Below are 27,661 nucleotides of genomic sequence, written 5' to 3' on the forward strand. Positions count from 1 at the left end.
AAAGATGTTGGTTTTTTTTTTTAAGAATTGTATGTATTAAAAACTTCACCACATCAAAGGGGTGGAAATTATTTAGAAAAGGAAAAAGCCCCCTGAAACTGAAGTCACGGCTGAGGAAGTTGCTCTGTTATTGGAGAAGCTGTTGAGTGCAAGAACTCCTACACTGGCAGGTGCAGCTCTCAGTAGAAAGGAGGAGGATTCAGCGGGGACTGCACCAGGTTCAAACCCATGCCATATGCCTGGAAGGCTCAGATGAGGACTTTCAGACTGTCTTGTCTTGCCCTCTTTGATGTGGGGTACATTTCGAAAGGCCTTTAAATTTGTTGCTGTCAAATGCATATATATATCTAAAATGGAATTTGCTTTGATCAGGAGTGTGCTTCGAGTCCGCTCTATAGGAAGATCATGAGCTGGAATTATATTAAGGTACATTATGTAGCCATGCTTTTCCATTTATGTCCCAAAATTAAAATGGAGGGTTAGACAAAATTTACTGACAAATGGTCATTACTATCAACCCAAATGATTCTGGTGACAGTCTGAATTTAGATGTTTGTCCTCTCCTTTCCTTACGCTTGGCTGTAAGAGTAGGCAAATTCATGACTTCCCCACTGCTAAGAATAAGTAACCAGATCTAGTAGCCACTTTAAAAGACAGAGAGAAAAGGTCTTGTAGATACAGTGAGTTCTGCAGTCTCTGTGGGCTCTTTAATGACTGCTTAATATGATACTCCTCGGGGACTGCATCGCAGGGGCTGAGTGTACTCTGCATCTCCCAAGAGGCGCTCAGTGCTTGGCAGGATCTCACGACGGGGTGTGGATTTGGAAATCAATGTCCATCCTTTTAATATACATATACATATATAAATATTTCATAATCTGGAAGTGGCTGTGTATAACTTGTGGGGTGGGGGGAACTGCATGACTTTTCTTTTGATTAGATGCTGAATCAGGGTGAAGTAGAGTTGGTTGGATTGTTGTCTACAGCTGGGCCTAGTAGAAATGGAATTAGCGGAGGGCTGAGTCTGTCATGCTGATCACAGCGTTAAAGGCAGCCTGGGAAGTACTGGTGGTTTGGTGGTTAGATCAGCATCTATGGTATAGAACACTGAAGCCATAACTTTTAACTGGAGTGGGTTTGATTATTTTTTTATTATTATTGTTATTTTATGTGAGAGTCTGGATTTTAACCTTTTTAAAATATTGTAATTCTTTATAAGAGAAGAAAAGCATCTATAATTATTACCTCTTGACCCGTTTGTTTGTAAAGAGATTACTGCAAAAAAAAGAAGTGAAGATATTTCGCTTGGGTTTAGCCACTCAGCAGAGTCAGTCTAACAAACGGTTTTCAAGTACGGGAACAAATGGCACAAAAAATCTGGCTGCTGTACTTTTAAATAGTAGGCTTTAGGTTCAACAAGCAGAGCTCAGTGCACTGAAGAATGAGAGAGGCACTTTATTAATAGACATTTTTGCCCAGTTCAGAAGGGATTGTCTAAACCAGCTGAGGTCTCCTAGAAATACAGCAGTGGGCCAAGAGCCTGAGTAGGGCTAGTCCTACACATCTGTAATGATTACTGATTTCAAATTATTTAATGTATCAGTGGCCCTCAAAAATGATTCTTAAAATGTCAGTTAAAGCTTGCTGTTAACTAAATCTAATGCTATAGAAGATGAGGGGCAGGGTGATATATTCAGGAGATGCATTCAGATTCCTGGGATTAAGATCCAGGATTGCATACCTGCAACAGTTTTTTCTGGGCTGCCCCATCATTTATAGATGAGAAATAATCTCATCTGCTGCAGTCTGCTGCTGCTAGCCAGATACACTTTTAGCTTTCAGAAGTTTCCAGTGCTGCTTTCTGATAAGTTTGAATTCTCTCTTGCTAGCTAACAATTTATAACAGTGTAAGCTAAATAGCTGTTGAGTGTGTGTTGTATCACCACATTTTGGAAAAAGTAAATAAGCAACTAATGAATACTTGTAGGTAGGTTGTTTGGCAACCTGCCACTTGAGAAACCCCCCCAACAAAAAACCATCCCATACCCCCCCAAAAAAAAACCAAAAAAACCCACCAACCAAAAAAGGGAACTCAACATCAAAATAAGTTGTCACGTTTAAGGGTTTTATCTTATTATTCTAACACCATTCAAAAGTGTTAGAGCTGAGCTTGTACTCTTTAGTTCATCAAATCTGTATCTGCTACTTTGGGAAGTGTGGAGCAGTTGTGACATGGCTCATGGTACTCACCAGAGGGTTACATGGCTGTGAACTTTGGTCATTGTATGCAGTTTTGGATATGGTGACAAGCCTGTGCTGCAAATGGATGTGTCCAAAAACAGCTGAAAGGTTCACACAAATAACAGAGCTAGCTGTCAATTACTGACTGGTTTAACGTGCTCTGTGATCCTCTATGAGCATGAAGGAGGACAATACAGACACAAGGAACAAGATAAAGGCATAGAGATAAATATAAAAGTAGTGAGTTAAAATAACTGGTGTAATTACAGCAATTTGAGTACTTTAAAACTCTATTCCTGCTAAATTCTATGTGAGGAATATATGGAGGAAGTGTGGGGCTTGTGGGTTTTTTGGAGTATGGTTTGGGAATTTAACTCTCCTGATAAACAAGACTAAACAGTTTACCGTCATGATACGCTGCGTTACACTACATCCATCTTAATCTAGTGCATTTTAAATGTCTGTGGAGAAAGCACATGTCTGTAAGAAAACCTGTAAGCAGGTAATTTTTTTTTTATTATTTGACTGCTTAGGTTGTGTGTAGGTCAATATGTGCAAGGAGAAAATCTAACAGCAGCACCAAAACTAAGGAAGAGAGAAGCTTTCTAGCAGAGCTTGCACCCCAGAAGAATCGTGGCAATGAAAAGCTGCAGTCAAAGTAGATTCTGTGCATTTGTATTAATGGAGTAAGCATCGTCATGTGCTAGGATTCAGGCTGCCAGGTTTTGTGCAAACAACAATCTTATAAAACTGTACAAAACCTGTGTTTAGTGGTCCTGTGCTTATTTATAATCCAGTAATAATTTGTGTAAAAGGCTAATGAAGTTAACACTTTTTTTTCTTTTTCTAAGTAACTAGAATACATAGCAGAAAGCTAGGAATTCCTCTGTAAAAGTAGTTGTATGTACGGTAGTAGTCATACATATACCCCTGGAATACCTCTGGACTTCTATTTGCAACTTATGATCACTGAGTGCTTTAGGTTTCCTTTTGTTTTTCTTGCTGCTTCCCATTATCTTCTGGTTGACCTGGAAAATTTGTTGCAGGTAGGCAACAGACATCAGAATTCTGATTCAGCAAAGCTGCGTATTAGGCAATGCATGAAATTAGCATTTGTATTAATTGGGAAGATACTGTAAGCCAGCTGCTGATCTTTTTGTCACTTACTCGGATGATTCTCAAATTTGGAATATCAAACTGGAATTAAATCTTGTTTTCACTTATGATTAAGCCACCAAATACTTTGTAGTTTAAATAAGACTTATAATGAAGTGACAATGGTGAACGTTTCATTTGAAGCTCAGTTACAGAAATTTACATGGAAGTAAGGGCAAGTGCAGTAGCTACTTGTGTTTGATAGCTTTTTATGCAGGAAGATCAAGAGGTTTTGTGGTGCTGAATATTTAAACCTCTTGATGGTGTCCTCTAGATAGGGGTCAGTAAATAGCCCAGTTGGAGAGCTTGAAATCAGAAAGGTTTAACAGTTGGATGAAATCAGCGGCACAACTGAAAAAGAAAGATCAGGTAGCTAGCCCAGGATGGAGTGAGGGATCGTAGCCCATCAGGCTACTGTCCTCTGAGGAGGGTTGTCCTTGCTACTGAAGTCCCTTAAGGGTGGTGTTCTGTCCTGCCTGTGTGCCTCCTGAGTAGCTTAACAACTTTGAAGTTGTGCTTAATTTGGATGGTGCAACAGCTGATTGAATATTTGTCCTTTTGTATGATATTACTGTTCAGGTTGTTTAATGAGTAGTAACTTCTAAAATACTTCTTCTAGTGAGAAATTGCTTTACTAAGTGTCTGAAAAACAAGCTTCTCTGTACTGTCTTCAGACATCTGCTTTGTGATGATCTCGAAGGACTGAAACATGGACTCCTAGACTATGAAAGATTATTTTAAAGCCTTACTATCTGGCAAGAAATAAAAGCCACTGACTCATAGTAGTCCAACGTAGAAGTGCTTTCACTTCTTTTCAAAGGAAGCAGTTTACTCTTCATGGCAGCAGACTCCATTGGCTTTTTTACTTTAGTGTTGTCCCTTCTCTCTTACTGTGAACTATAGTGTAAATACTGCCCATTTAAGTTGGTGATAGTTTACTGTGTTGGAGGCAACCTCTGATGTTTCCTATGGGGCTAATTCCACTACTTTAAGAAAACAAAAATAATGCTGCCTCTAAAATAAAATACTTCTTAGGTTCACTTTCTCTGAGTTTACATTAGCAGTTTATGACTAGCAACTCTTTCACCTGAGTGGTTAAACAGGGAGCAAAGGTAAGAGTGACCCAAGAGCTTTTTGTAGGTGCAATGATTGCTCTGCAGTTGATTGTGTTTTTGATCAAAACTCATTAAATAGTTAATTTTGTCTTGAATTGGAGGATTTCTGGCATAGTAGAGTTTTGGGTGGATTTTATGCTGGGAAGAGCACTACGGTGCTCATTTTTTTCTGAATAGGAAAAAGCAAGCAAAGGAGGTGAAACTTCTCTGTGTAATTCTGCAAGACAGCCTTGTTGAAGAGGTCTGTGAGCCAATAAAAGACGCATTTGTCCTCTGTGCAGAGGCAGCTGAATGACCACAGGTAGTGGTGGATTTCCCCACTGGGAACTGAACTGAAAATACTGTAGGGTCCAAACAGCAATTAAGTAACCCAAAATAACTGTTAGTATTAACTGAGTTAGGCTTTGTATCATTTCTTGGGGTGAAAGGGGGCAGTATCCTGGTGTCATCCTGCTTGTATTATGTAGTGTTGTAAAATAAAACTTTCTTCTCTTTGTAAATGGAAGTTAAAACTTGTTTTTCAAAGAGCAGGGACAAGTTGAAAAGATGGCTACCTTTAATGCCTTCGTGTAGTCTCTTTACTAAAATGCTGTGCGTCATCATGCACATATCAAGAGAGACTGAATTTACGGTGCTGTCTGATGTGGCTGTGGCATTTCTCAACATAAACAAAGAGCAGCAGAGAATTTTAAGGTGGTTCATTACCAAAGTCAAGAAAATACCTGTGGCTCTGCAATAATATAGCATCTGCATGCAACAGTTTCTGTCTAGGGAGTTGCTCTTGTCACATGCAAGTAATCAAATTTTGATTAGCTGAATAAATAATCATCTGTTGTTGGACTGTGACATGTGGGTGTGAAACAAAATAAAGTTATTTTGCCTGATTGTTACCTGGAGGGTTCTAAGGCAACAATAGTTCAAAGATGCTGATGCTGAAATACTGTAGTTTACTTCTAGCTGCAGGTTGTCACAAAATGTCTGCTGTTGGATCTGCTACATCCCATTTCACTCACTCCAGACTGAAATATTTCTCAGTTATTTTGCAAAACAGAAATGTTTGCAGAAATAAAAGAAATGTGCTTGTCCTGGTGGTTGCATCACGTGGGGTGCCTGTTGTATGCTATCTTTGCATGTTGCATGCAATAAGCAGTGCCTGGTTCACTGTAACTAGTTGAGAAACGATTGCAGGTGTGAACTTGCTGGCTCAACAGTAATGATTCAGTTGAAGTTTCTTACCTAAAGTTTCATTAGCAAGACTGTGTGCTGGCTTCTGTAAGAGAAACAACCTGTTATACGTGTCTCTTTAAGCACCGTGTCATTATAGTGGGGCACAGCTTTAAAATTTTACTGTGATATCTGAAACAGTAGGTTAGTATCTACTTAAAGTTACAGATGAAATTTTTTTTTTCCAAGAAGTTGGGTTATGCTGTCTTGTTCTGGCTGTATTCCTCAAATCTGTAGTCCATAACTGCACTTGCTGATAATTATAGAAGACATTTGATCTCTTTACCCTATCTATGGAGTGAAAATTCACCTGCCTATCATAATCTGTTGCAACTTTCTAGCTGGGTTTTAAGTCTTTGTAGCCAAGTCAGGAGTGTCAGAATTGCTCTTTATACAAGGGGGTATCTATATACAGTAGAAGGTTTTACACAGTATATGCCAAATCTGATTCTCCGCACCACCCCCACCCCCCCACCCCCCGTTGTTCATCTCTGCTGAGAAATAAAGTGGATTACACTTTTTGAAAAATAGTGTTGTTTCACACTTGGTACCCTAAAGATAGCAAAATGTTTTTCTGTTAATGCTGTAGAGCCGTGCCTGCAAACTGTCACATCTTCAGTGGAACGTACAACCGGTCCTGATGGGAAGTTACTGTTTTGTTAAAGCTTTAAAAGAAGGGGGTGGGAGGCTTGGTTTCTGTGTAGCATAAGGAGCAACTTCACAGACTCACATATACAACTGCCAAAACAGTTTTCTTGAACTTAAGCAAACCAACCGGGGGAGGGGAACGTGTGGCAAGCTTGTTCTGTGGCCAGCAGTTCTCTGCCACCATCTTCACCACTTGCTTCATGTTTGAATTTTAAGAGATAGGAAGAATATTTTAGTGGAGAGCAATTTCTTCCCATGTCTAATGAAGTCAGAGGAGGCTCCTCCAGTGCATGTCAGTGGTGCACTGACAGCTCTTTCTAAATACCATGGCAATACGCCTTTGTGTAATGTAAATACAGATTCATGTTAATGTTTCAGTCCTGCATGGCTTCTCCCATTACTAGGTAACACATGAAGAATTGGAGTGAATCAATCCTTTTCTGCCATAGGTTAACAATTGGTTAAATGTCAGTTTATTTGGGGTGAGTTCTGTACTTGCTGTATTTCTGAAATCGGACTGGATCTGCTATTTGAGCAGTCTTTTTTTTAGACACAGTTTCGTAAGCTGCTGTGTGATTTCTTGCTGTATTTCAACTGTGTCCATCAGTCCTTACCTCTTCTCCTCCAGCATGTGGTCTCTCAGTTTCTTAAGTTCTGGAGACCTGGGCTTGGGACTTGCCAGTTCCTTTAAAAACAGCCAGCTTCTCCCTTCCCTTTCCTTCAGCTGGTTGTAACACCAAGGCTAAATAAGGTCACACAATCCACATGCATCTATGTCCTTTTTCACTCCTGTTTTGTCATTTCCTGATATCCCAGTAATTTTTGATTGCCCGGAGCCCATTTCAGCCAAGTGTAACAGAAGGATATAGATTGCAAAGGTAATGCTGTTCTTGAAAGCTTATCAAGGCTGAAATCACTGAAGGAGCCAAACAGGTAGCTGCTGTGGAGTAATCATAAAGTTTTTCATTTAGAGCTCTGTCTGAAAACTTGAGATCTGTGCAGTAGAAGACATGAGCAGAGAGCAACATGAACAGAGCAACAGAGGATGATGAGCAAAGGAGAAGAAAACAGTTTTTGACAGTCTTTTAATGGGAGTAGGAATTGCAGAGGAGTGCTGTGAGTAGTGGAGCAAATGACTTGAATCTGCTACAGGCAGTTGTGGTCCTGGTATGCATATCTGTTACTTGAGGGTGCTGAAGATGTGAAGAAAACTAATAGCCCCTTCATGTTAAGGATATCTCCAGAGATCATTGCAGAATGGGAGGATATGTTTCTGCTCAGGAATAAATGATTTTTCTTTCCTTAGGAACTTTATGAGCAATGACCAAACAACACTTGCTTGAAAACCTTGGGAAAACTGTGCCAGATGAAAGGAAGATGTCAAATTAAAACTAAAGCAGAAATTCCCCCGTGGAGTTCTCCAGAGTGGGGGATATGGCTTAGACTAAGCCATTACTGGTTTCTCATTTTTCCTGCATTTATGCACAACATATGAGAAATGTATTCTGTGTCTGGAATTGGAACTTGGATAACTGAGTTCTGTTTGTTGGCGAGACTTGTATCTAATAAATGGCTAAATAAGAGACTAGTGAATCACTATGGCGTTTGAAATGCTTCTTTATTTTTTTGGGGTGTCTAATGTAAATAAGTTTGACTTTGGATTCATTTGTGTATGTATCATGCCTGTTGCAAATATACAGAGTTACATTTGGGTTTTTTGTTATTTCCTTCCCTTGAGTTTTAAAAAAATAATAATAAAAAAAAATCAGTAGACAAATTTGAAGATGTTTTAGTTTCTTGTTTGGTTTTGGGCTGTGGTTACTAGTATGTGCTCTTCTGTTAAACAGTTATTCTAAAATAGAATTTGCTTGTTCTCTGGCTGCTGTTGCAAGAGGAGGAGAAGATAGGAAAAGGTCTGGCGAGAAAATGTTGAACTAAACATTATTTAGCTATCTAGGTAATACTTCCATTAAGCCATTGTCCTGAATGGTATCTTCCTCTTTTTGATGGGATATCGGGATGCTCTGGACAGAAGAAAGAGTGCATTTTCCAGAAACTCAGCTTTGTTCCTGGTCATTCCAACACCTTTTTCCTCCAGATGTGGTCAAACGTCAAATATTGCTTATGGCTTCACTGCAGTAGCTCAAGGGTAATGAAGCAGAAGTGCTTTGGGCCTTCTTGCCTTAGGGGTCAGGACAGCTGAGATTGCTGTGATGTGTCTGTTGTACCTGAAATGGAGCCCCTGCAGCATTTGCCACCGCTTGTAGTTCTGGTCAGGAAAGTGCAGACGCGTGATTTCTGCTCTTCAGAGGGCCAGAGACTTGGGTTTTGATGATTCTGTCTGAAGTCTCTCTGGAAAGGTAAGGCTGTAAGAGTAAGAGATGGTCCATATTAGATATTTTAGAAGTAAATAATGTCGACGCCTTAATTTGGCAGGATTTTCAGAGAGGTGAAAAGGCACTTCTGAATGTGATGTGCCAGAAAGTTGATAGCCTCTGAATTCAGACCCCAAATGACTAAAGTAAACCTGTTTGAAGAAACGGGATCCAGTCAGTGTTAACAGGCAAAACCACGGTTGCTGCCCCTTTTTCTTGTTTCTTCATTCTCTCTTCTTCTTGGAACTGCTCTGGCTCAAAATACACCTCTAAAAAAGGAAACTGTTGGAAGCAGTCATCTGGTCTGGGAAATGTACATGCACTGCATGGTTTCAAAAAATGTTAACTCTTAGAAAAAGGAAAACAAAACAAAACACGTGAAGCATTGGACACCTTTTCACATACTGTGTTATTACCACACACTGCAAGCAGCAGCTTGGCTGCCTGGTTAGTGTGCTGAATATTGGTCAAATGCTAATGCAGACTGTTTGCTTCAGTGATGGTCTGCAAATCTGTTGCAAAGGTGTTTGTTTTGCTGCTTTTGTTTAAAGGCTGGGAGTATGGTACTGCCTCAGACCTTGTGGTTACTGAAGTATTTAGCTCAGATCAGTCTGCCTGAGCTTTAACAGGACTTGCTCATTGAAGGTGTGTGAAGAATCGCAGGGACTCGGATGTCTAGGCTGAAGATTTTCCACTACTGGTGGTGTTAAGCATGGCAGCGGGTAACTTATCAGCTGTTTCTCTATGAAGTAATGCTTTACTTTTTTCTCCTCATGTGGACCTTGGATACTCTTCAGAAAAAATGGTAGTTGAATATGTGAAATTCAGTGATACATCCTATTTTACACTTTGTAATTCTAACTGAAAATTACTGGTATAATAAAAACATGTTAAGAGAGGAACTGCAGGGATTTGCTTTTGGAGGACACTAAATCAAGCGAGAGTTACTGTAGCTGTGAGTTGAAAACAGTCTATATGCACACTGATGAGTGATGGAAGAAGGCTTTGCTACAGCTGCACTTATTTTTTAACCCTGGAAGAGAGAATTCCTTCTAAATTAATGCTGAAGCTGTTTGTCCCTGTTGGATGTACTTTTTTTGTCTGTACTCTGGTTGTTCTCAACCTTGGCCTAGCCTTATAAAACTGCGCAAGTTGGTGTATTGATATGCCATATGGCTACATAAAAAGACTGCCTGTCACTGTGATCTCCAGATCTGTCATGTCTCAAAACCTGGGAGTTGTAAATGCGTCTTGTGGATTTGGTGTAGGAGTAGGAAACATTTACTCAAAAGGCCCACAATTTATGAAACTGGCTTCTTTTCTGGTGTTCTCCCATCAGTGGTCTGTGCATGGTATTTCTGTGTGTTCACATTGCACAGTACACACCTTCCTGTGGTTACCGGCATGCTCTTCCTGCAGTTACTGGCTTTGCTTTAGAGTGGACTTTCTGAAGAATTCAGCGTCCTGTGATGTGGTCCATTGTGTCATGTGCTAATTTGAAAAAGCAAAAGGGAGAAAACATCTAACCACATGTCTTGTTAATTTTATTATTATTATTTTTACTTTAGGAGTTGCTTTATTCTAGGCTGGTGATACCACAAGACTTAACTAGTGTTTGCCTTGAGCATCGTGGTGGAAACAACTGCATCACTCTAGCTGAGGGCAGTGTTTTCTTCTTGCTGTGAAGAGTTGCTGTGCCATAAAAAAAATGTGAAGTACTTGAGATCATAATGAGATTCTGTAATCATTTGTTAAATGCATTTTGATGCTATTGTTAGTATTTAGTGTTACATGAATAGCTGTGCTGGTACTATGAACAAACATGTGGTTTCTGTCCTGAAGAACTGTATAATGGATGATGGAGAGAAGTACAGCAAGAGATGCAGTTCATATACTCATGTTCCTTTACACCCAATTGTATACAGATTGTGCTAAATAAATGTGGTGTTAATTATAGTCTTTTCTTTTTTGAGTTTGATTTTTGCAGCCTGAAAAATACTTTAGTTAAGGTCTCTTTTGTTTCTTATTCTTAGAAAGACACTAACTCACTTGGTATCTTTGTATTCCTCCTTTCCTTCTCCTGGTGTTTTCTTACTATTTGTACACCTGTCTTTGCCCAAGTTTGCCTCCAGGTCCCAGATTCTCTGAACTTGCTACCATGTTCATTATCACTGTCTGCCTTGGGCTCTTCACCGTTTGGCTTCTCTGAGCAAGCAAGTGTACAAAATCTAGACTTTTGCTGCAATTTAGTGTTTGTGGACTCAGTGTGACATATGGCTACAGGCTGGGGGGGCTACCACTAGTCCAGCTACACCTTTCTTAGCCTCTGTGGGTTGTTGTCTGCTGCCCAAGAACTTGCTTAGATGTCTGTCTCTGGGACTTGTGCTTGGGATGGTGACGTTTACAACAGACTTCCATGCAAAGAGGAGTTAGTGGGACCCTCTTATTTTAATATTTTTCCTTCAGTGCTTCTAAGTTGGTCAAATTCACGTGGTCCTTTAAAGAGACAGGACTACTTGCTTGCCAAATTTACAAACTTATATTCCAGAGTGTTGAGCAATTTACATTTTTTTGAGAGCCATTTGACTTATTTTAAGTTTGAATGTTTTGGTCATTCTGGAAATCGTAAAAATTGGAAAAAAAATCAGCCTAAGCAAGTGAAATCTCACAAAAAGAACCTTAAAGTAGTTGAAGGCAAGCCATAGGGAACTTGGAAGGCACCTAACATGGGTGCCACCAGCACTGCCTAGAGTACCCTAACCTGCACAGCTGCTACAAAGTCTCATTTAACATTTGTAAATTGTTTCCCTCATTTTTCCCTTTTCTCCCAGCGAAAGCCAAGTCCAAGTGCGGTGCCACGTTCTTCCCCTGCGCTAGCGGGATCCACTGCATCATTGGCCGCTTCCGGTGCAACGGCTTCGAGGATTGTCCCGATGGCAGCGATGAGGAAAACTGCAGTAAGTGCAAGCCTACTTGTCAGTGTGGCTGCTTTTTTTTTTCTTTCAGCTAATTAATACTACCTGGAAAGGAAGCATTCATTAGCCTTTAGTTTGAGTTTAATACTCTCCCTGTCATTTATGACCCAGATGATCCCTGTGCTTTTCACCTTGCCTGTCTTATTTTTTTTTTTTTTTTAAAGGTCCAGCTCAGTTTTTTGTATATAATGCCTATATGACACTACAAGTGCCTTTGTAACTTTGAAATGAGATTTAACTTGCATGTTTGCTTTGAACGGCACTCTAGTCAGATGTAACTCAAATTGGGTAAATATTAAGTATTACTTTAAATTGTTTAGTTTTTATTTGCCTGTTTCTTGTCACTGAAGAGTATGACTTGTTCATCAGCACGTTTAGGTTTCGCTGTTTATACATGTTCTCAAACAGAAAATAAATAAATAAATAAAGGGTTATTCAGTGAAACAAGTTCTTGGGAGGAGAAGGAGGTTCTCCACATCAGGCATGCCTGCCAATATACTAGCTTGACCAGCTGTTCAGCAGCTTGCAGGAAAGTTGCAGCAGAGATATTATCTGAAGTGCTACTTGCTTTGGGCTATACCCCCTGCATGTGGCTGGCTGCACAGATCCATTTGTATCCAAGTCTAGCAGGGATATATCATAGCAGTAAGGAAAGGTTACGTTTGATACAGCAGCTCTGTTGCTATTATCAGGAGCTATTAAAAGCACAGGTCTGTAGGTAGAAGCTTGCAGCAAATACTTGCTCCTTCTCTTGTTGCAGCATGTTGGGCTTTTCCTTTTAATGACATTTAAAGGTCAGGAGGAGGACAACAGATACCAACTTTCAAAGATAACAAAAGGGGTGATCTTCACAGTGATCCATCACTGTCTGCTTCTTGGAGGACTTGCCTTTCTTGTTTATGTGCCCCCCAGCATGAAGAGTCTGGTTTGTGCCCTGGGAGGACTGTGGCAGGGTGATAGCACCTCTGTGGAGCAAGTGAAGCTAGAGAAAGAAGACGGAAGGCTATGGAAATGACTCTGGGTTATGCTTAAACAAGTGAACTAGAAAGAAGTTTTCACAAAAGTGCTGTGAGAATATTCTTGAAATGGTGGACTGACAAGTGGCAGGTCTCAACTGAAAATGCACCGTCTCATGGAGCTGATGATGAATGACCTAATTTCCCATGAGCTTGTAGTGTGTGACTGCAACAGGACCTTACAACTGATAACATGCTGCTGATCTCTGTTTCTCTATACCATTTCAGCATATATTTGATATTTTCTAGCTCATCCAAGTGTCTACTCACTGTTTTGCTTATGTAGAGGAAAAACACTGTAGACCCTAAAGTGACCTGGAAAAATCAACAGTTTCAGACCAAAGATTTAGCATGTTCATGATAAGTGTGCTTTTGGGGAGCTGGAGGAGTTTAGAATGTTTGCTATATATACTCCAGGTTATATGCATGGCAGACTTTAAAGTTTTATGTTGGTTTTGGGGTTTTTTTAAGACTCTTTAAAGGCAGCTCTCTAAAGAATAAAAAATAGGAAGCCGGTTGTTATTTGGGATCTGTAATCCCCTTTTTTATTGTAGCAGAGAAGCTCTTTTGAAACAGACAAGACATCTAAACAGCTTTTTTTTTTAGGTTTTCAATTGGAAAGTTGCATTCTCTTTCTGTTACCTCGTTACCAAAAACTGGCGGGAGTTCAGAGAAGAGTGCCAAAAATTATTATGGGACAGAGAGATTGATTTATGAGGAAATATTAGAAACTCCTAAATTATGCATATCTCAGCTAAGCGATGACTATGTTGGAAAATAAAGCTATATATGCTGTATGTGGAGGGTGCAAACACTGTTAAAGGAGGGATAATGTAGTTATGTATGCTGGGCTATAGCACTGAATAGAGATGAAATTAGAAAAGAGAAAACTAAGATGAATATCAAGGAAACCTCCTTGGCAGTGAGATGCATTGAAGCTGTGATGTAATCTGCTAGGAGAAGTGTTGAAAACTGTGCTCCTCAAAGCTTTAAAGGAAATTAGGCATAACAACTTACAGTGTGTTTACTGCTTGGTTTGGCATGGGTGAGAAACTGCTCTACCTAAATAAGTCTGCTTAAATACTGTTCTGTTGCTCTGCTGGGCCTTAGGTGAAAGGATTTTCTGGGTGCTACTGCAATGTGTGTGTTAGCCTTAAAAAGGAGTTGAAATTCAAACACTAAGATGTTGAGAAACATCAACATTGCCATTGTGTTGACTCAAAATAATGAGGACGATAGGGAAGGTGGAAGAAGAAGCAGAGGTAAATAAACCACTGCCTGGCAGTTCTCAGCCGGAGTTGTTGGCTTATAATACAAAACTCGAGCTAAACTGAGTTTGCTGTAATGGGAAGCAACAGGCAGTGTTTATGGTAGGCAGTGCTACCCTCCATATGTCTTCAGTGTGAGCAAATGCTGAACACTGAACAGTCATTGTGATAGGGGCTCTCATGAAAGTGAACAGAAGGCTTATAACTGTGGGTGGACTAAATCTCTGCTAATTGTAATGAATCTTGCATGAATTAGAAATTTCAGTGTGCTCTGTTCAGAGAGACAAGGTTAGTTTGCCAAGTTACTCCCACGTATTCAGCAAATTGACCAACTGGTGAGTTGTGACCTGTTGCTGTTGATTGTTTAACGGCTATTTCACTGCCTGGGTAAGAGAATTTCTAATGAAAGATCTCACTTGCTTTTTTTTTTGCAGCAGCGAATCCCTTGCTTTGCTCTACTGCCAGATTCCACTGTAAAAATGGTCTTTGCATTGATAAAAGCTTTGTGTGCGACAGTCAAAATAACTGTCAAGACAATAGTGATGAAGAAAGCTGCGAAAGCCCTCAAGGTAGGCGCAGTGGTTTTATTCTATTCTGCAATTCTGTACCAACTCCAATTAATGTGGAACAGGCTCAGCAGAAAATATGATTCTGTTGGCTTGCTCAGTGTTGGCTAGAGCTGTGGTTTCCCAATTCTGCAAATAATGAGTGTGAAATGTGTAGAGTGTGTGTGTGCACACATACATTTCATTCTCAGCGCTCAGAAGACTAGTATCTTGTTCAGATCAGTAAAAATGCGGTTTTACAGAAAGCGCTTATATTCTGTGATCCAGTGCTCACTGAAGTTACTGGGAATCCATTTAGTGGCTTCTGTGTGAGATGGATTGGACGCGGAGTGATCAATAATAAAACTTTAGTTTGAAGTAGTTCAGCATTCTATCTATTTACCAGATGAGTAAATCTGTGTAGCTTTAGATCCTCATTGCTCAGTTACTTTCTGAAAGTGCATGCTTCACTGCAGGACAAGTATGCAGTGAAATAATTTATTCCTACCCTTCCTTGTTTCTGTATTTAGAGAAAAGGATTGAGGACAGGAAAGAATTTTTTTGTTTGAAAATTGTTGTGTATTGAGTCTTGTGAGAATCTCAAAATACAATCTGTGACAATTTTTTTCTTTTTTGACTTATGCTGTAGAGTCTACATCTAATGCTCCTCATTTTTGTTTTCTGTAAATTAATGCCATAGTATTTTGTAAAATGTGAAGCATATATGAATGACTTGAGGTTAAAAAATAATGTGTATTGGACATCAGCCAGTAAACATTTTAATGTCTGAGTTACTACGGATAGATTAGAGTAAGCAAAAAATGGGGGATGGTGGGTATCTGCAGGGGAAATGCAGTGTGCTTGGGCCTATAAAAAGCAGGACACATGGAGGTAAAGCAGGATATGAAGGAAGAAGAAATTAGGGAAGTGGAAGGAGAATGACTAATATCTAGCTGTGCTGATGATTTAGTCCTTTGTGGAAGGTAGAATAATTCTGAGCTTAACACGGTGACAAACATTTACAGCTTACAGGGGAAGAGGAAAACACGCAACAGCAATGCCAACAAAACAGGCTTTATAGCAATGGTATGTGACCATCTCCTCTTTGTCATTCCTCAGCCTAACCTATGAGTTCTTTCCTTTGGCTCCGTATGTAAGGGGTCACAGGGTCATCCTGGTAACTTGCCTGCTTGCTGGGCTACATCACAGCCTGGGAACATAGCTCTGCTTGGATCGGAGTCTTGGAGAGGGGGCTCTGGCCTGACCCTACCCTCTGTCTCGGGAGGGAGGAAGGAAAGGGCTGGTGAGGGACTAGCATGTGTGTATTGCTCTTGCAGCAGTTGCTGCCCCTGTGCTGAGGGCTGAATTGTTTTTCACTACAGGCCTAAGGCAGCCTTATAAGATTAATGCGGGTGGCAAGGTTTCTTGTTGGGTTTCTTTTTTTTTTTTTTTCTTTTTTTTTTTTTTAGCTTCTGAAGCTTAAAGCAGCAGTGTTCTTTTCCAAGGTTGGGATGACTGCTTCCTCTGCAGATTAATTGGCTGGATTGCCTCCAGGTTGTTTGTTGTCATGACAATCTGCTTTTGGAAGTGACTGTCAGGCTCAAGAGAAGAAAAGAGCTGTATTTCATGAAACCATTACTTTTGTCTTTATCTTTGGTCCCTTCTGGAAAAGTCAGATTAGTAAGAGGGTTAAGCAAAGTAATTCTGTCTGATTCTATGTGTGAAAGAGCCCCAGACAAGGAATAAAGAGTGCTGTCATTAGGGCCAGAGCAGCAATGGTTTATGGGGTTTTTATTAAATGAAAAAAAAAAAAGGGTCCAAGTCATCCAAGTACAGGGCTGGGAATGAGGAGTTTCCAAAGGGAGATGCTGGTTTTGGGGAGCGTGTGTGATTGCCTTTGCCCTTTGGCAGCTCAGAGCCTCCCTCAGTTGCTGTTTTGCCATTTGTAAGTAGACGAGGCTCACATACTTGTCTTGCAAAGCAAGGATTAAACAGTATAATGTGCTCAACTTCCCATCTGAATGTAAATGACCATTTCCCTCTGGAGTGTGCAGCTATGGGGTGTATCTGTCCTGGCTTCCAAACACACCAACTACTTTGTGTTAATTGAGAATTAGAGGCTACTGTGGACAGTCTCTCATTTCTCACAATTCTTTCTACAGCAGATCTAATTACTGTAATTACAATGAGTTTCATGTTAACACAGTACCCTAGAATCCTGGTCATTAACTAGAATTCAAGTGCTCTGGGTACTTAGGGACAGAGCAAAGCAAATCTGTAAGGTATTACAGAATTAAGATAGAGAGGGTTCTTCCCACTAGCTATGTTACCATGTCAAATGTGATAGCTTTAGTTCAGTGTAATTGAGTGTAGTCTGACATGAGATTGCCCTTGTGTGCTGTTTTTTGATCTAAAAATGTGTTGATTTAGAAATCACTAGCTAAGCTTCTGAACCACTGGATGATAGTGTCATTATTGCCATTTAACAGATGGGGAAGAAGGGGCATAGATCAGCTAAACAAAATGGTCCCAGAGTGACATCCTGGCTGGTAGGAGTAGAGCTTCATCTGTGCTTGTCTGCTCCAGGGGGATGCTATGGGACTTAATAAATGTTTGCAAAGTGTTTTGAGATACTATAATATCATGTGGAATAGAAGTGTGAATTATTAATTGGTACTTTGCTCTCCTGCTCTTGGGTATACTGACAAGCTTTTTAAATTAACACCTTTTCCTACTCCTCCATGAACTTCAAAGGCCTCCTTTATCCTGCTGTCATTACTGGAAAGCTCCAGTAGCATATCGGTTTGGTTTGTGTCAGATACTCCTCCATGCATAAAGATCCTTTCAATCAAAAAGAGTCACTCTGCAGGCTAGGAAAACAGGAATGTGACCCCATATTGAAAAATGTAGTGACCCGGCTTTGATATGGAACGCTTCAAAATGTGTGGTCCTTGATGAATAATAGCTTTGCTAGCATGCTGCAATTTGAGATGAGCCTGAAGCCATGGGTATATAAAGATTAATTTTACTCATAAGTAGGGGTGGATTCATTTGGGGGGAGGGAGGCAGAGGCCCCAGGATTTATTTGTGAAAATGGGAGGAAGGTCAAATTTTTGAAAACAGGTTCCTGCCCTCCTTTCTTATTACTGCTTGTAACTGAGTGTTGTGCATTATAAAGTTTTGTATGTTGTGGGGGAAGTGTCTGTTAAAAAACTTAATCAGTGACAATTTAGCCGCAGGTCAAATAATTCTGCTCTAATTCCCAACAGTAAATATTTGTAGCTCTTGTAGCTGCCATGGCAAACGGCAGAGCTGTTCCTTTAAACCCACCCCAGCTACATTTTGGCCCTCTCCAGTTTCCAGCATTGAAGTAGTGTGGCCAGACATTTCCCTTAGTCTGGAATGTGGTGCATTCATCAAAGTATGTGCCTGGGTTTGGGGATTAGATGGAGGATGCAACTGCTTGGATTATCCGCAAGTTGCATATATGAATTGCTCTTTCTAAGGTGTTATTCCAGTTTTAACAACACTGGTAGCAATTGGAAATTTATGCGCCTGTTTTGTACTTAATGGATCTTAATCCAGGAAAGGTCCTCGCCCCCATACATTTTTTTCTTTTATTACTTCAAGACCTTTTTCCCTATGCCTTGAATTAGTTGACAGTGCTAATCATTCACAGCAGCTGTTCTGGGTGTACTCCTTGGGCCTGTCTGTCACTGGGGGGATTTCCTGCTCCACAGCTGACATCCACTCAGTTGGAAGGGGGTTCCTCCCTCGTAATGTTTTTCAACAACCATGTAAATTTGTTCAGCTCTAGGACTGTATTTAATTTATTCTCTTAATTGCTTTTTATCTATATGTGTCTTCCCAGTGCTTCTTCCTTTAGACTCTCCTTAATTTTGTACTTTTAGTCTCGAAAGCTTTAACACCAACAAAAGCGTACTGGATATTTTAATTCAAAGTCCTTTTGTTTTCATGGCCTTTCTTTTCTTTCCTTCTAAGTTTGCTGAATACCTTTATTAGCTTTAACCCCCTTGCCTAGGAAAGAGCCTTTTGTTGCTGTGAGTCAGCAACACTTTGGTGCTGTAGAGAGAGGCTCTTGGCTTCAGTAATGTTCCTACAACTCTTGCTCTGCAGTTGTTAGTAAACAGTACCCTTGTGGTCAAATTATAAACCAAATGTTTTGCAAGTGTCCTGAAGTTGATTCCTGCCCTGTGTTTCTACAGTGTATTTGGTAATGTCCACTGTTGCATGTGTGGATACTTCCTTTTTTTATTTTTGCATATTTTTTCATTGAATTTATGTTGGGGTTTTGATATACCCCAAAATTTTGAAACAGATTTAGAAGCCTACATGGTTGTCAGAAGTTTGACTTATTAAAATTAGGTTTTAAGTGATAATATAAATTCTGTAATGATGATTTCTGTGGATTTAGGTACAGCTAAAAGGAAGATGGGACATGGTTTAGTGATGGACTTGGCATTCCTAAGTTAACAGTAGGACTTGATGATCTTAAAGGTCTTTTCCAATCTAAATGATTCTGATTCTATGAAGTTGGAAGGGGACTGGCTGTAATGGTAAACACTATGGCCTACTGCTGGTGTTTGCACAATTGAGTTGCTATGCAAAAAGAATTCTAGAGCTGACAGCCAAGTGGAACAGACATACTCTATAGATTTCAATGAAATGCCACAGAATTTAACTTAAATGCAAATAGCTCCCAGAACATCCCACTCTATAGAGCTTGTAACCAGCCCTTTGCATGTGGCAAACTGAAATTCTGAAATTCCCAAATGCTGTGGTATCAGACATCCCAAAGCTTTGTAGTCTGATCCTGGCTGTGTATGTTTCCTTATGGAGTCTCTCTGACTCGTTATTCATTCAGTCTTTAAACTGAAGCTCAATTTGCAATTACTGTGCATGAGCTTAGCCCGTATTCAGCCTACATTAGGAATTTAATACTCGGAGCCAGACTAAATAGAAGCAGAAACTTAAGGAAGGATACAAATAAAATGTCACTGAATGTTTTATTAAATGAAAGCTTTTCCTGAGCATATTTAGCTCTCTAATATCCCTGTTTTATAATGCTGCTAGATGGAAATGTTTGTCAGCTCTGAATTCCTTCTTTCCTCTGTTCCTCTATTCCCTAATTAAGTCCAGGCTTCATCTTCTTTCCATTTTTCTTTCCTCGTGAGATTGAGAGGGTTCTTGTCAAGGAAAAAATTGATCCATCTGCATGGATACTGAAAGGTAGGGTGAACTGCAGTAGCCAGGTGTTCATATTAGTTGGTATTGATATTTCAGATGACCGTTAAGTTCCTGTGCACACTTATTTCAACAGCATGCAGACTCCACAGTCCATGCTGCCTCCCAGGTCAGGTTGTGGTTTGTAAGATTGATTATTGATGACTTCGTTTGAACAGCAGATAACAACAGCACAGGCATTATTGTAGATGGTCCCAGACTCATTCAGAAGCATAGTAACTTCTGAGTGGGACTGAGAGAGGAATTCTTACTAAGCTGTGCATGGAAGCTTTGCAAGTAATGTAAAATACATGTGGGGATTTTGGGGAGAAGTCCAGGCAGCTGGTACAAGTGGATTTGAGTTGCTACATCTTACAGTTCCCTCAGCTTGTGAAGATGCAGGGTTTTGTTGCAGAACAGGTATATGAACCTGAGGAAGAGTCGTCTTGTGGATCATCATGTTGCTCCTGCAGGCATTTTGGCCTAGCTAGCATTTTGGCAGAATAGTTAGCAATAGACATGCTGCCAAGATGTTAGGCTACCCTACTGTTTGGAGAGCAGCTGTTCTATTAAGAGCAACTATAATATGGCAATAGAAAAGCAATGACTTCAGGTCTTCAAATGGACAACAAACTTAAAAGAGTGTTTGTAGATCTGGGAAGCATTCAGCCTCTTTGTCTAATCTCCTGTTTTGCCCATATTTGCATTGAAGCTCAAAGCAGTTACCAGCAGGTGTTGGCTTGGCTAGCGTAAAAATCAGTTTTATGACATAAGTCAAATCTTAGACAAGGTGTTGTATCACTGGGGGCTCACCATATTTATCAACAGCTTTAGCAGGGGAAAAAAGGAAGAAAAAGAGGATCTGTCAACAATCACCTTGCCCTGAAGGCAGTTCCCTGAAGGTAGTAAGGATGGGGAACTGATTTTATATTGCCAGCTCGTATTATGCCTCTTCTGTAGACAGATGTACTTGAGGATGCTAATAGCAGCCTTCCCTCAAGGCACAATTTACTCCCATGATGGGATTGTGGTTCTTATGGAAGTACCTTATTGGATTCTTGCTGTAATCCCATGGTGGTTTTGGGTTTGGGTATTTTTTTTGGTTGTTGGGGCTGAAATTGCAGTTCTCAAGCTAGTTACAAAAGCCTACCTGCAGGTAGTAACCATGTATAAGCTAGTTTCCTTTCAGCCAGTGGCTGCCTGATGAGGGGAGCTGAGAATTGAGACTGTAAATGGCATGTTTTTCTACTCACCTGTACAGAAATGAAATATGAGCTCTTAACAATTGTGTCCAGATGTTTTTACCTTCACTTTGTGGCATTTATGCTTAATTAACAATTCCAGAAAAAGGTGATGACATGAATATCCAGTTTCTCTGCCTGTGCTTCAAAACTTCAAAAACAGGTTGATAAAATATGTTAGAGGAAAGCAAACAGAAAAAAGGACATTCTTTTTCCCCGTTGTTCTTGAAGCTAACGAAATTTTCTCTTGAGCTCTTGTTAGTAAAAATTAATTCCTTTCAAACACGTTTTCCACAAGTTTTTAACAGCATGTGGGTGTTTGAAATATGCCATATTGTATTGGCATGTCATGCCGTGTGCTGGCTGCTGAATTGCATTAACTTTTCATAGAATTCAGTGTCATTTAATTGTATAGAAGGCTCCTGTTGCTGGACTGTCGGTGCCAGCCCCAGTCTTCTTTGCTGTCAATAGAGGGAACCCAAATAAAAGGCATAGATTTTAATCTTAGACTTGCTGTAAAACAAAATCAGTTCTAGGAAAGATGACCAAGTGCTTTTTCTACAGGTGTTGTGGAAAGGACTGTAGTGTTTGTATTTAAAATGAAATTTTAATATTTTTTTTTAGTACAATTTCAGTACTAGGACAACCTGATCTTTGTTGGGAAACGGTAGTTGTCATAGCAAATGTGTGTTGGGGGAGCCACAGCAAGGGTTTCCTGGGTTAAGTACTGAATAGAAGCTCTTGCTAGCACAGCGGGAGTTAGCTTGGCTGTCTCCTGTTTCTAGTCCTAACCTTCATTCATCAGACCAGCCTGCCCCAACCTGTAATTCTGCTTCCAAGCCCAGCTGGGAGCTGGTCTGCGTGGTTCTATCACCAGGTCTGGCTATCAACCCTGCAGTTCCAGTCAAGTGGTAAACCTTGTTCTTTAGGCAGATTATTAACATGCATCTTAGAAGTGATAATGCTTCAACCTAAATCTAGCTTTGAGACCTGCCTGCATTAACCAGGGCAGCAAAAATCTGAGGTTAATTTATACTTCAGTGCCTTTACAAATCTTGGTCTGGTATTGTCCTTTCTGTAATCACTAGTTAGAAATTATTTCCCAAGGTGAATTATTGAGGAAGCTCACTACGCTCAGCAATTTGTGCAGGGACTTGGGCAGAGGGCACAAGAGTTGTCCTTTCTTGCTCTTTAGGAGTTGGTTCACTCTTTTTGTGCAGCAGTGGAACCGAGTAGATCAGTTTTGCTGTTCAGACCTATGTGAGTGGGAGAAACAGATCCCAGCATCCTGAGTCAGACTTCGGGGTAAATATTTTCTTTTGTTTAGTTTTTCCCCCTGCAGCAGTAAAGCTGGAAGATGTGGCTCCTAAAATGTCAGGCTACAACTCGGTCCTCAGCTGAAACTAGTTTTGCATATGGTTAAAATCTGTATCTTTTCACAACTTCGGTTATATCTGGGAATAATTTGTGGCGTGAGCTCGGTCAAAGCCTGTGCGTGTGTTCTTACTCAAATGTAAAGCCGCAAGCAAAGCCAGCGTGACCAGGTGTAAAAGTATTTCTATTCAGATGTTGTAACAGTTCAATACATAATCAATTATGCAATTGACCTAAAGCAGCATGTTTTCAGTGTAGGCAGTCCCCTGGAGCAGGGTTACCAAGGTCTGTTGAAAAGTTTTACTGACATCTGCTCAACAAGAGTAAATGCAGCAACTCTAGGTCAGCCAGATGTCTCTGTAGCTAGAAACTGTGCTGGTGCAATGCACTTGACTTGTAGGAAGCGGAACAGCTAGAAATGCAGAATTGCCCTCAGAAATGTAGGTGACCACATGTGTGTGGGACCTTTATCAGTCTGGGCAGTTTGTGTCTACTATTTTGAGAAATCCTTGCTTAGAGTAATTCTGGTTTTTTTTCTAAGTAGTTTCACTGTGCTGGCATAGCTACAATTTTACTCTGCATTACAGAAAATACGATTGTATATCATCTTATAGGAGAAATAAGGGTATGGCAAAATGAATTTGGAGGGGATACCTCACAACTGGAAGTGGTATTAACATCAAAGCATGTCTACCAGAGCTCACTATGTCTTCGTGCCCACTCACTTCTAAATGCTGGTCCCAGCCAGGTCAGCGGGAGTGTTAAGTTCCTGCTGCTGAAGCAAATGGTGTTTGTTTCTTTATTGCTATACCAGTGTGCCGTATTGACTGTGGAGCATAAATTGCTTCAGGGTAATTTTTAAAACCTGAGCAAGTTGCCAGCCAGGGTTCTGGAGAAAGGTATTTCATACTGCCTGATCTAAAACTAGCAAATGAAACCTGATAAGCAAGTGGATTACCACAAAAAAGAGAATTTCTTGGCAGGCTTTAGATTAAGCTGAGATTCATCCCTCAGCCACCTGTAAATCTGCAAAGGATGAGACTGTTGAATTCTAGCTTTCTCTTCTTTGCTGTTCTTGCACAGGTTTTAATACCTGTGTCCCAGAGTCTGATTGAGCTTCCTTGGAAAGCTGGGCACCACAGCAGATTTTCTTCTGCCTGCTGAAAATTGTGAAGTGGTGAGAAACGTCAAACCAGTATTTAGTCTGTGTGCTGTTGCCTGAGCTTGCCAAACTAACTAATGCTCCCATCAAACATTACCAGATACTCTTTGCTAATTTGCTATAAAGGATTCTGTAAAAATCCATATTCATGAGAGATGTTAAAAACATAAAGCAATTATATGGTTTTCAATTACATAAACATCAACATGCAATGGGAATTAGAAGCTGAATAATTAATTTTCTGTTTCTTTGTAGTATAGAATCTATGCAAACAGTAAAACCTGGAGAACAAGCAGGGGGATGAGTACAGAGGGTACAGTGCCATAAAATGCACTCTATGTACCTCTCTTCAAATTCAGTTCAGATATCGAAGTATTGGCTGTTAAGGGAGGTGGCAGCTTGGTGAGCAGGAAGTACTGGGTGCAGAAAGTCCTGTTCGTACCTATGCCTTATAAAGTAGTGTTTCCACTAACATGGCTGAGTGTTGGAACTATCAGGATGTCCATTTATGTATCCCAAGCACAGAGGTGGCAAGAGCTAGAGCTACCTGAGGCTTCCTTCTGTTGGTATGATAAATGACCTTGGGCATTTTGGGTTAGTGTCTGGCATATGCCTGATCTTTATTTTACAGGTGAAGAATACCAAACTTCTAACTTTTGAAACTTTATGAAAGATTATAAAGTCATTTGAAGAAAATAAATATCATGAATCATTTCTGAATATTACCCACACCTGAAGTGCACCAACCAGTGACTGTGGGGTCTGGGCATTGATGCTGAATTACATCCTCCAAGGCTTCAAAGTGGAAGCTTTCAAGGCTTCATTTATTCTAATAGCATTATTGCACCACAGTAAATGCAGTGATTACCAACTAGTTCTTAAATGGAAGTAATTTTGAGGTTCTGGTGTTTTTGTTAAGAGGGTAGGGAATGTGTTACACTGCACTAAAACCTATGGGAATTAAAATCTAGCTTGTTCTATTTGTTCAACTATGTATTCTTAGATTGTCATTTCCCTTTGCCTCCTACACGCTGAATAGCTAGCAAACACCAGCCTGATTCTAGTGACAGCTGTCCAGAAGAACACTTTTAGACTTTTTGAGGCAGTTTTTTCCATGGCAAATGGTGCTCATGATTTACCCTCTACAGGAGAAGACTTCGGACTGTCCTTCTACAAAACAAGTTCTAGAGCTGAGACTTTCCTTTGAGAAAGGTTTTCAGAACCGAAACTTGCACTATTGTCAGTGAACTTTGAAGTCTATGGTGGCTGGAGCCTTGCTGACTTTTTTGCAGAGGAGGTGGTTTGGACTTGGCTTGAGAGGAAGGGATCATTATGCACAATTACATGGAAGCTCTGCAAGGTGTTTGGTGCTTACGCTTGTAAGAACCCATAGCTGTAGGAATATTGTATGGGAAAGAGATTGTCCTTATGGTGACTAACTTGCTGTCAAATTTAATTTTCTTTTTTCACACTCTAGAAGCAGATAGCAATAGACATGTGACTTCAGGAAGGCAGTGCTGAAGGGGAAGTTATATCCTATATAGTTCTAATAACTGGACAACTGTGGACAACCAGGAAAAGGTAGATGAGAAGACTGTATGTTCTGTTCAAAAGGTAACAAATTCCAGGCTGAATATTTTCTGTTATTTTTGCTTGCTATTAAAGCCAAATCTGTCTGAGCAGGTTGGGACAGGTATGTTGGTGATCAGTTAGAGAGGTTCTTAAGAGATGGGCTCAGACAACAGGGTGGCTACAGCAGATACAAGAGGAGTGAATCAGCTCTTGTGATAAAAATGAGACATGGTGCCAGTGAGCAGAGCCTGGCTTGCAAATAGGATGTGGAGATCATAGGTAGGGGCTTAAGCTATGCTTCTACCTAATTTTGTTAATTCTTTTGTATTTAATTTTGTTTTGTGAAAGGATCACTTGTCCATAGTCTTGTAATTTGCTTTTGTGTGGGAGCCAGCTCATATAATTAAGACTGAGGTGGTGGTAACCTTCTGCTCTTAGTACACACGATCAGTTTTGTGATGAATCAGCTGCCAAGGTTTACATTCCTGAGCCCAAACTTGTGCTCTTTCCATTGAACTTGCAGCACAAGTGTGATTGAATCACTGAGTGTTTGCAGAAGCCACTGCTGGTCTCTCCCTTGTTTTCCAGACTTCTTTTTCCACCACCTCTTGATATATAAATCCCAGAGAGTTGATGATTACTTGGCAGCCATATGAGATCAGGTTCTAGTCATGACTGATAATTGCAAGAAAATATCCAGAGAGTGTCTTCCTGGCCAAGCTGGATGTAATTCAAGACTCTGTATGTGAAGGAGCACTGGCTGGAGGAGCCTGAGGAAATGTGCAGAAGTGATATTGTGAGCTTGCTTATTGGAGAGAGATCTCAGCATGATGCCTTTGCAAGCTATATGGCCCATCTGAGCTGGAAACCAAGTAACACGGAAAAACACTGTGAAATGAGTTAATCTTCAAATAAGAAATTTCCCGCAAAGGTACAGGACTGCTTTTGGTCTGTATCTTTCTTACCTGTGCATCAGCAATATGGTTAGTCTTTCCAGAAAACCTAGTGTAAATATGGAGTAGAGAAAACATACTGAATCTGTTCCTGTGCTCTTTCCCTCATAGTTTCACCCTCACTGCATTCTCTGCTTTCTCTTGTTGGAAAAACTCTTCCAAGCAGTGCATGGAGTTTTTGTTTGTAAAGAAATTAAGTCAGATTTGTGCTTCCCCCTGTTTTGTTTTGGTTTTATTGCCTTCTTTCCTGTAAGCCATCAAGGGCTTTTCCTTGTTCCTGTTGTTTGTTTGCTTTCTGGTTTCTTTATCTCTTCAGTTTTTGTATCGCGCTTTTTCTTCACATGTTTATTTTTGGCTTTTCTGGAGGTATCAAACAAGAGAAACTATACGTTAAGCCACATTCAGGCTTCAATCCACTACCTACAGTTAGAATACTACAAAGTGTTGTGGCCTTGTTAAGGTAAATCTGTCCTACTCAATCATTGTTCTTACATTTCGGTGTCACCCCAGAGGGGCAGGAAGCAGTCTAGGCTTAAAACACACAAACAAATTAAAAAAAACAAACAACCCAACCCAAACCCCACATGTGGGAGAAATCATACATCTCCCGGAGAAGACTGGATGTACATTCCTTTCTGTTATGTCCATCTCTCTGAGATGGACCACATCTCTGATATGAGTGCCAAACAGTGGTCCTCTATGAGAACATTGCCAGCTGGTAGTATTACTAGGAAATATATGTTTTTTGATTATAATTTCAGCTGAGATTTAATATTACAGGTTTATTGGTGTCTGCAAGTCACACGGGTGAGAAAAGGAGTCATTTTCTGCTCTGGTTGTGCTAAAGCCAGTAAAGCAGGAATTTCCTTTCTGCCTATTTCACCACATGATTTGTACTACTTATATTTTATGGTCTTGATTTATAGTGTATGTCATGAGTTTCCCTGATGCTGCTAGCAGTTCTCTGCCTGTGGTTTGCTAGGTGGGAGTAGTCTCCTAATGCTTTTGACATGAGGTGTGTGCGTTGGCTACAGCGTGTTCCCATTGGACACCGGAACCAAGCCTTTGCAGTGGAAGGAGGGGAGGTGTCTTTGAAAGAAATTACTGCATTAAACATCTGCTAGAGGAGGAAGTTTCCACAAGAAAAACATCTGCTAGATGATGAAGTTTGCACAAGAACAGGGTTAATAGTCCGCTTTTGGAGTGTAAGCTGGAAGCGACAGTTTGGCCAGCCCCCAGCCACGTGCAGCACATGGCGGCAGACACAGCATTGCAGCAGTTGTGTGCAGAGCAGGAACTGCGCTAGTAAAAGTTGCCTGCTCATATATTAGAGGGGAGGAGGGAAAGGAAGCCTTTGCAGCTGGATTGAGTGCAGGCTGCTGCCAGCAGTTGTCTCAAAGCATTCCTCACTAGTGTGAGATCTGTGAATGGTGCTTGGGAGAAAAATCTCTGCTGGGTTTTTGATGCTTTTCAACCACAAGTCTTTGTCATTTGCAACAGGGTGGAGTTTTCTGCAGCGCTCTTCTGTAAGCTTTTCAGCTGTGGGAGCTGAT

General features: G+C 40.4%; 1 protein-coding gene across 2 annotated transcripts in view; it reads left to right on the top strand.

Annotated features, from left to right (window-relative positions):
- LDLRAD3 (low density lipoprotein receptor class A domain containing 3) overlaps positions 1 to 27,661 on the top strand; it is a 118,549-nt gene that overhangs the window by 48,705 nt on the left and 42,183 nt on the right. For both annotated transcript variants that reach the window (XM_055791364.1, XM_055791371.1), the window contains exons 3-4: positions 11,590 to 11,715; positions 14,452 to 14,586. In XM_055791364.1, the coding sequence (XP_055647339.1) occupies positions 11,590 to 11,715; positions 14,452 to 14,586 (261 nt within the window). The remainder of the gene's footprint in view (positions 1 to 11,589; positions 11,716 to 14,451; positions 14,587 to 27,661) is intronic.

This window comes from Falco peregrinus, chromosome 1 (assembly GCF_023634155.1).
Source record: "Falco peregrinus isolate bFalPer1 chromosome 1, bFalPer1.pri, whole genome shotgun sequence".
NCBI classification, from domain to species: Eukaryota; Metazoa; Chordata; class Aves; order Falconiformes; family Falconidae; genus Falco; species Falco peregrinus.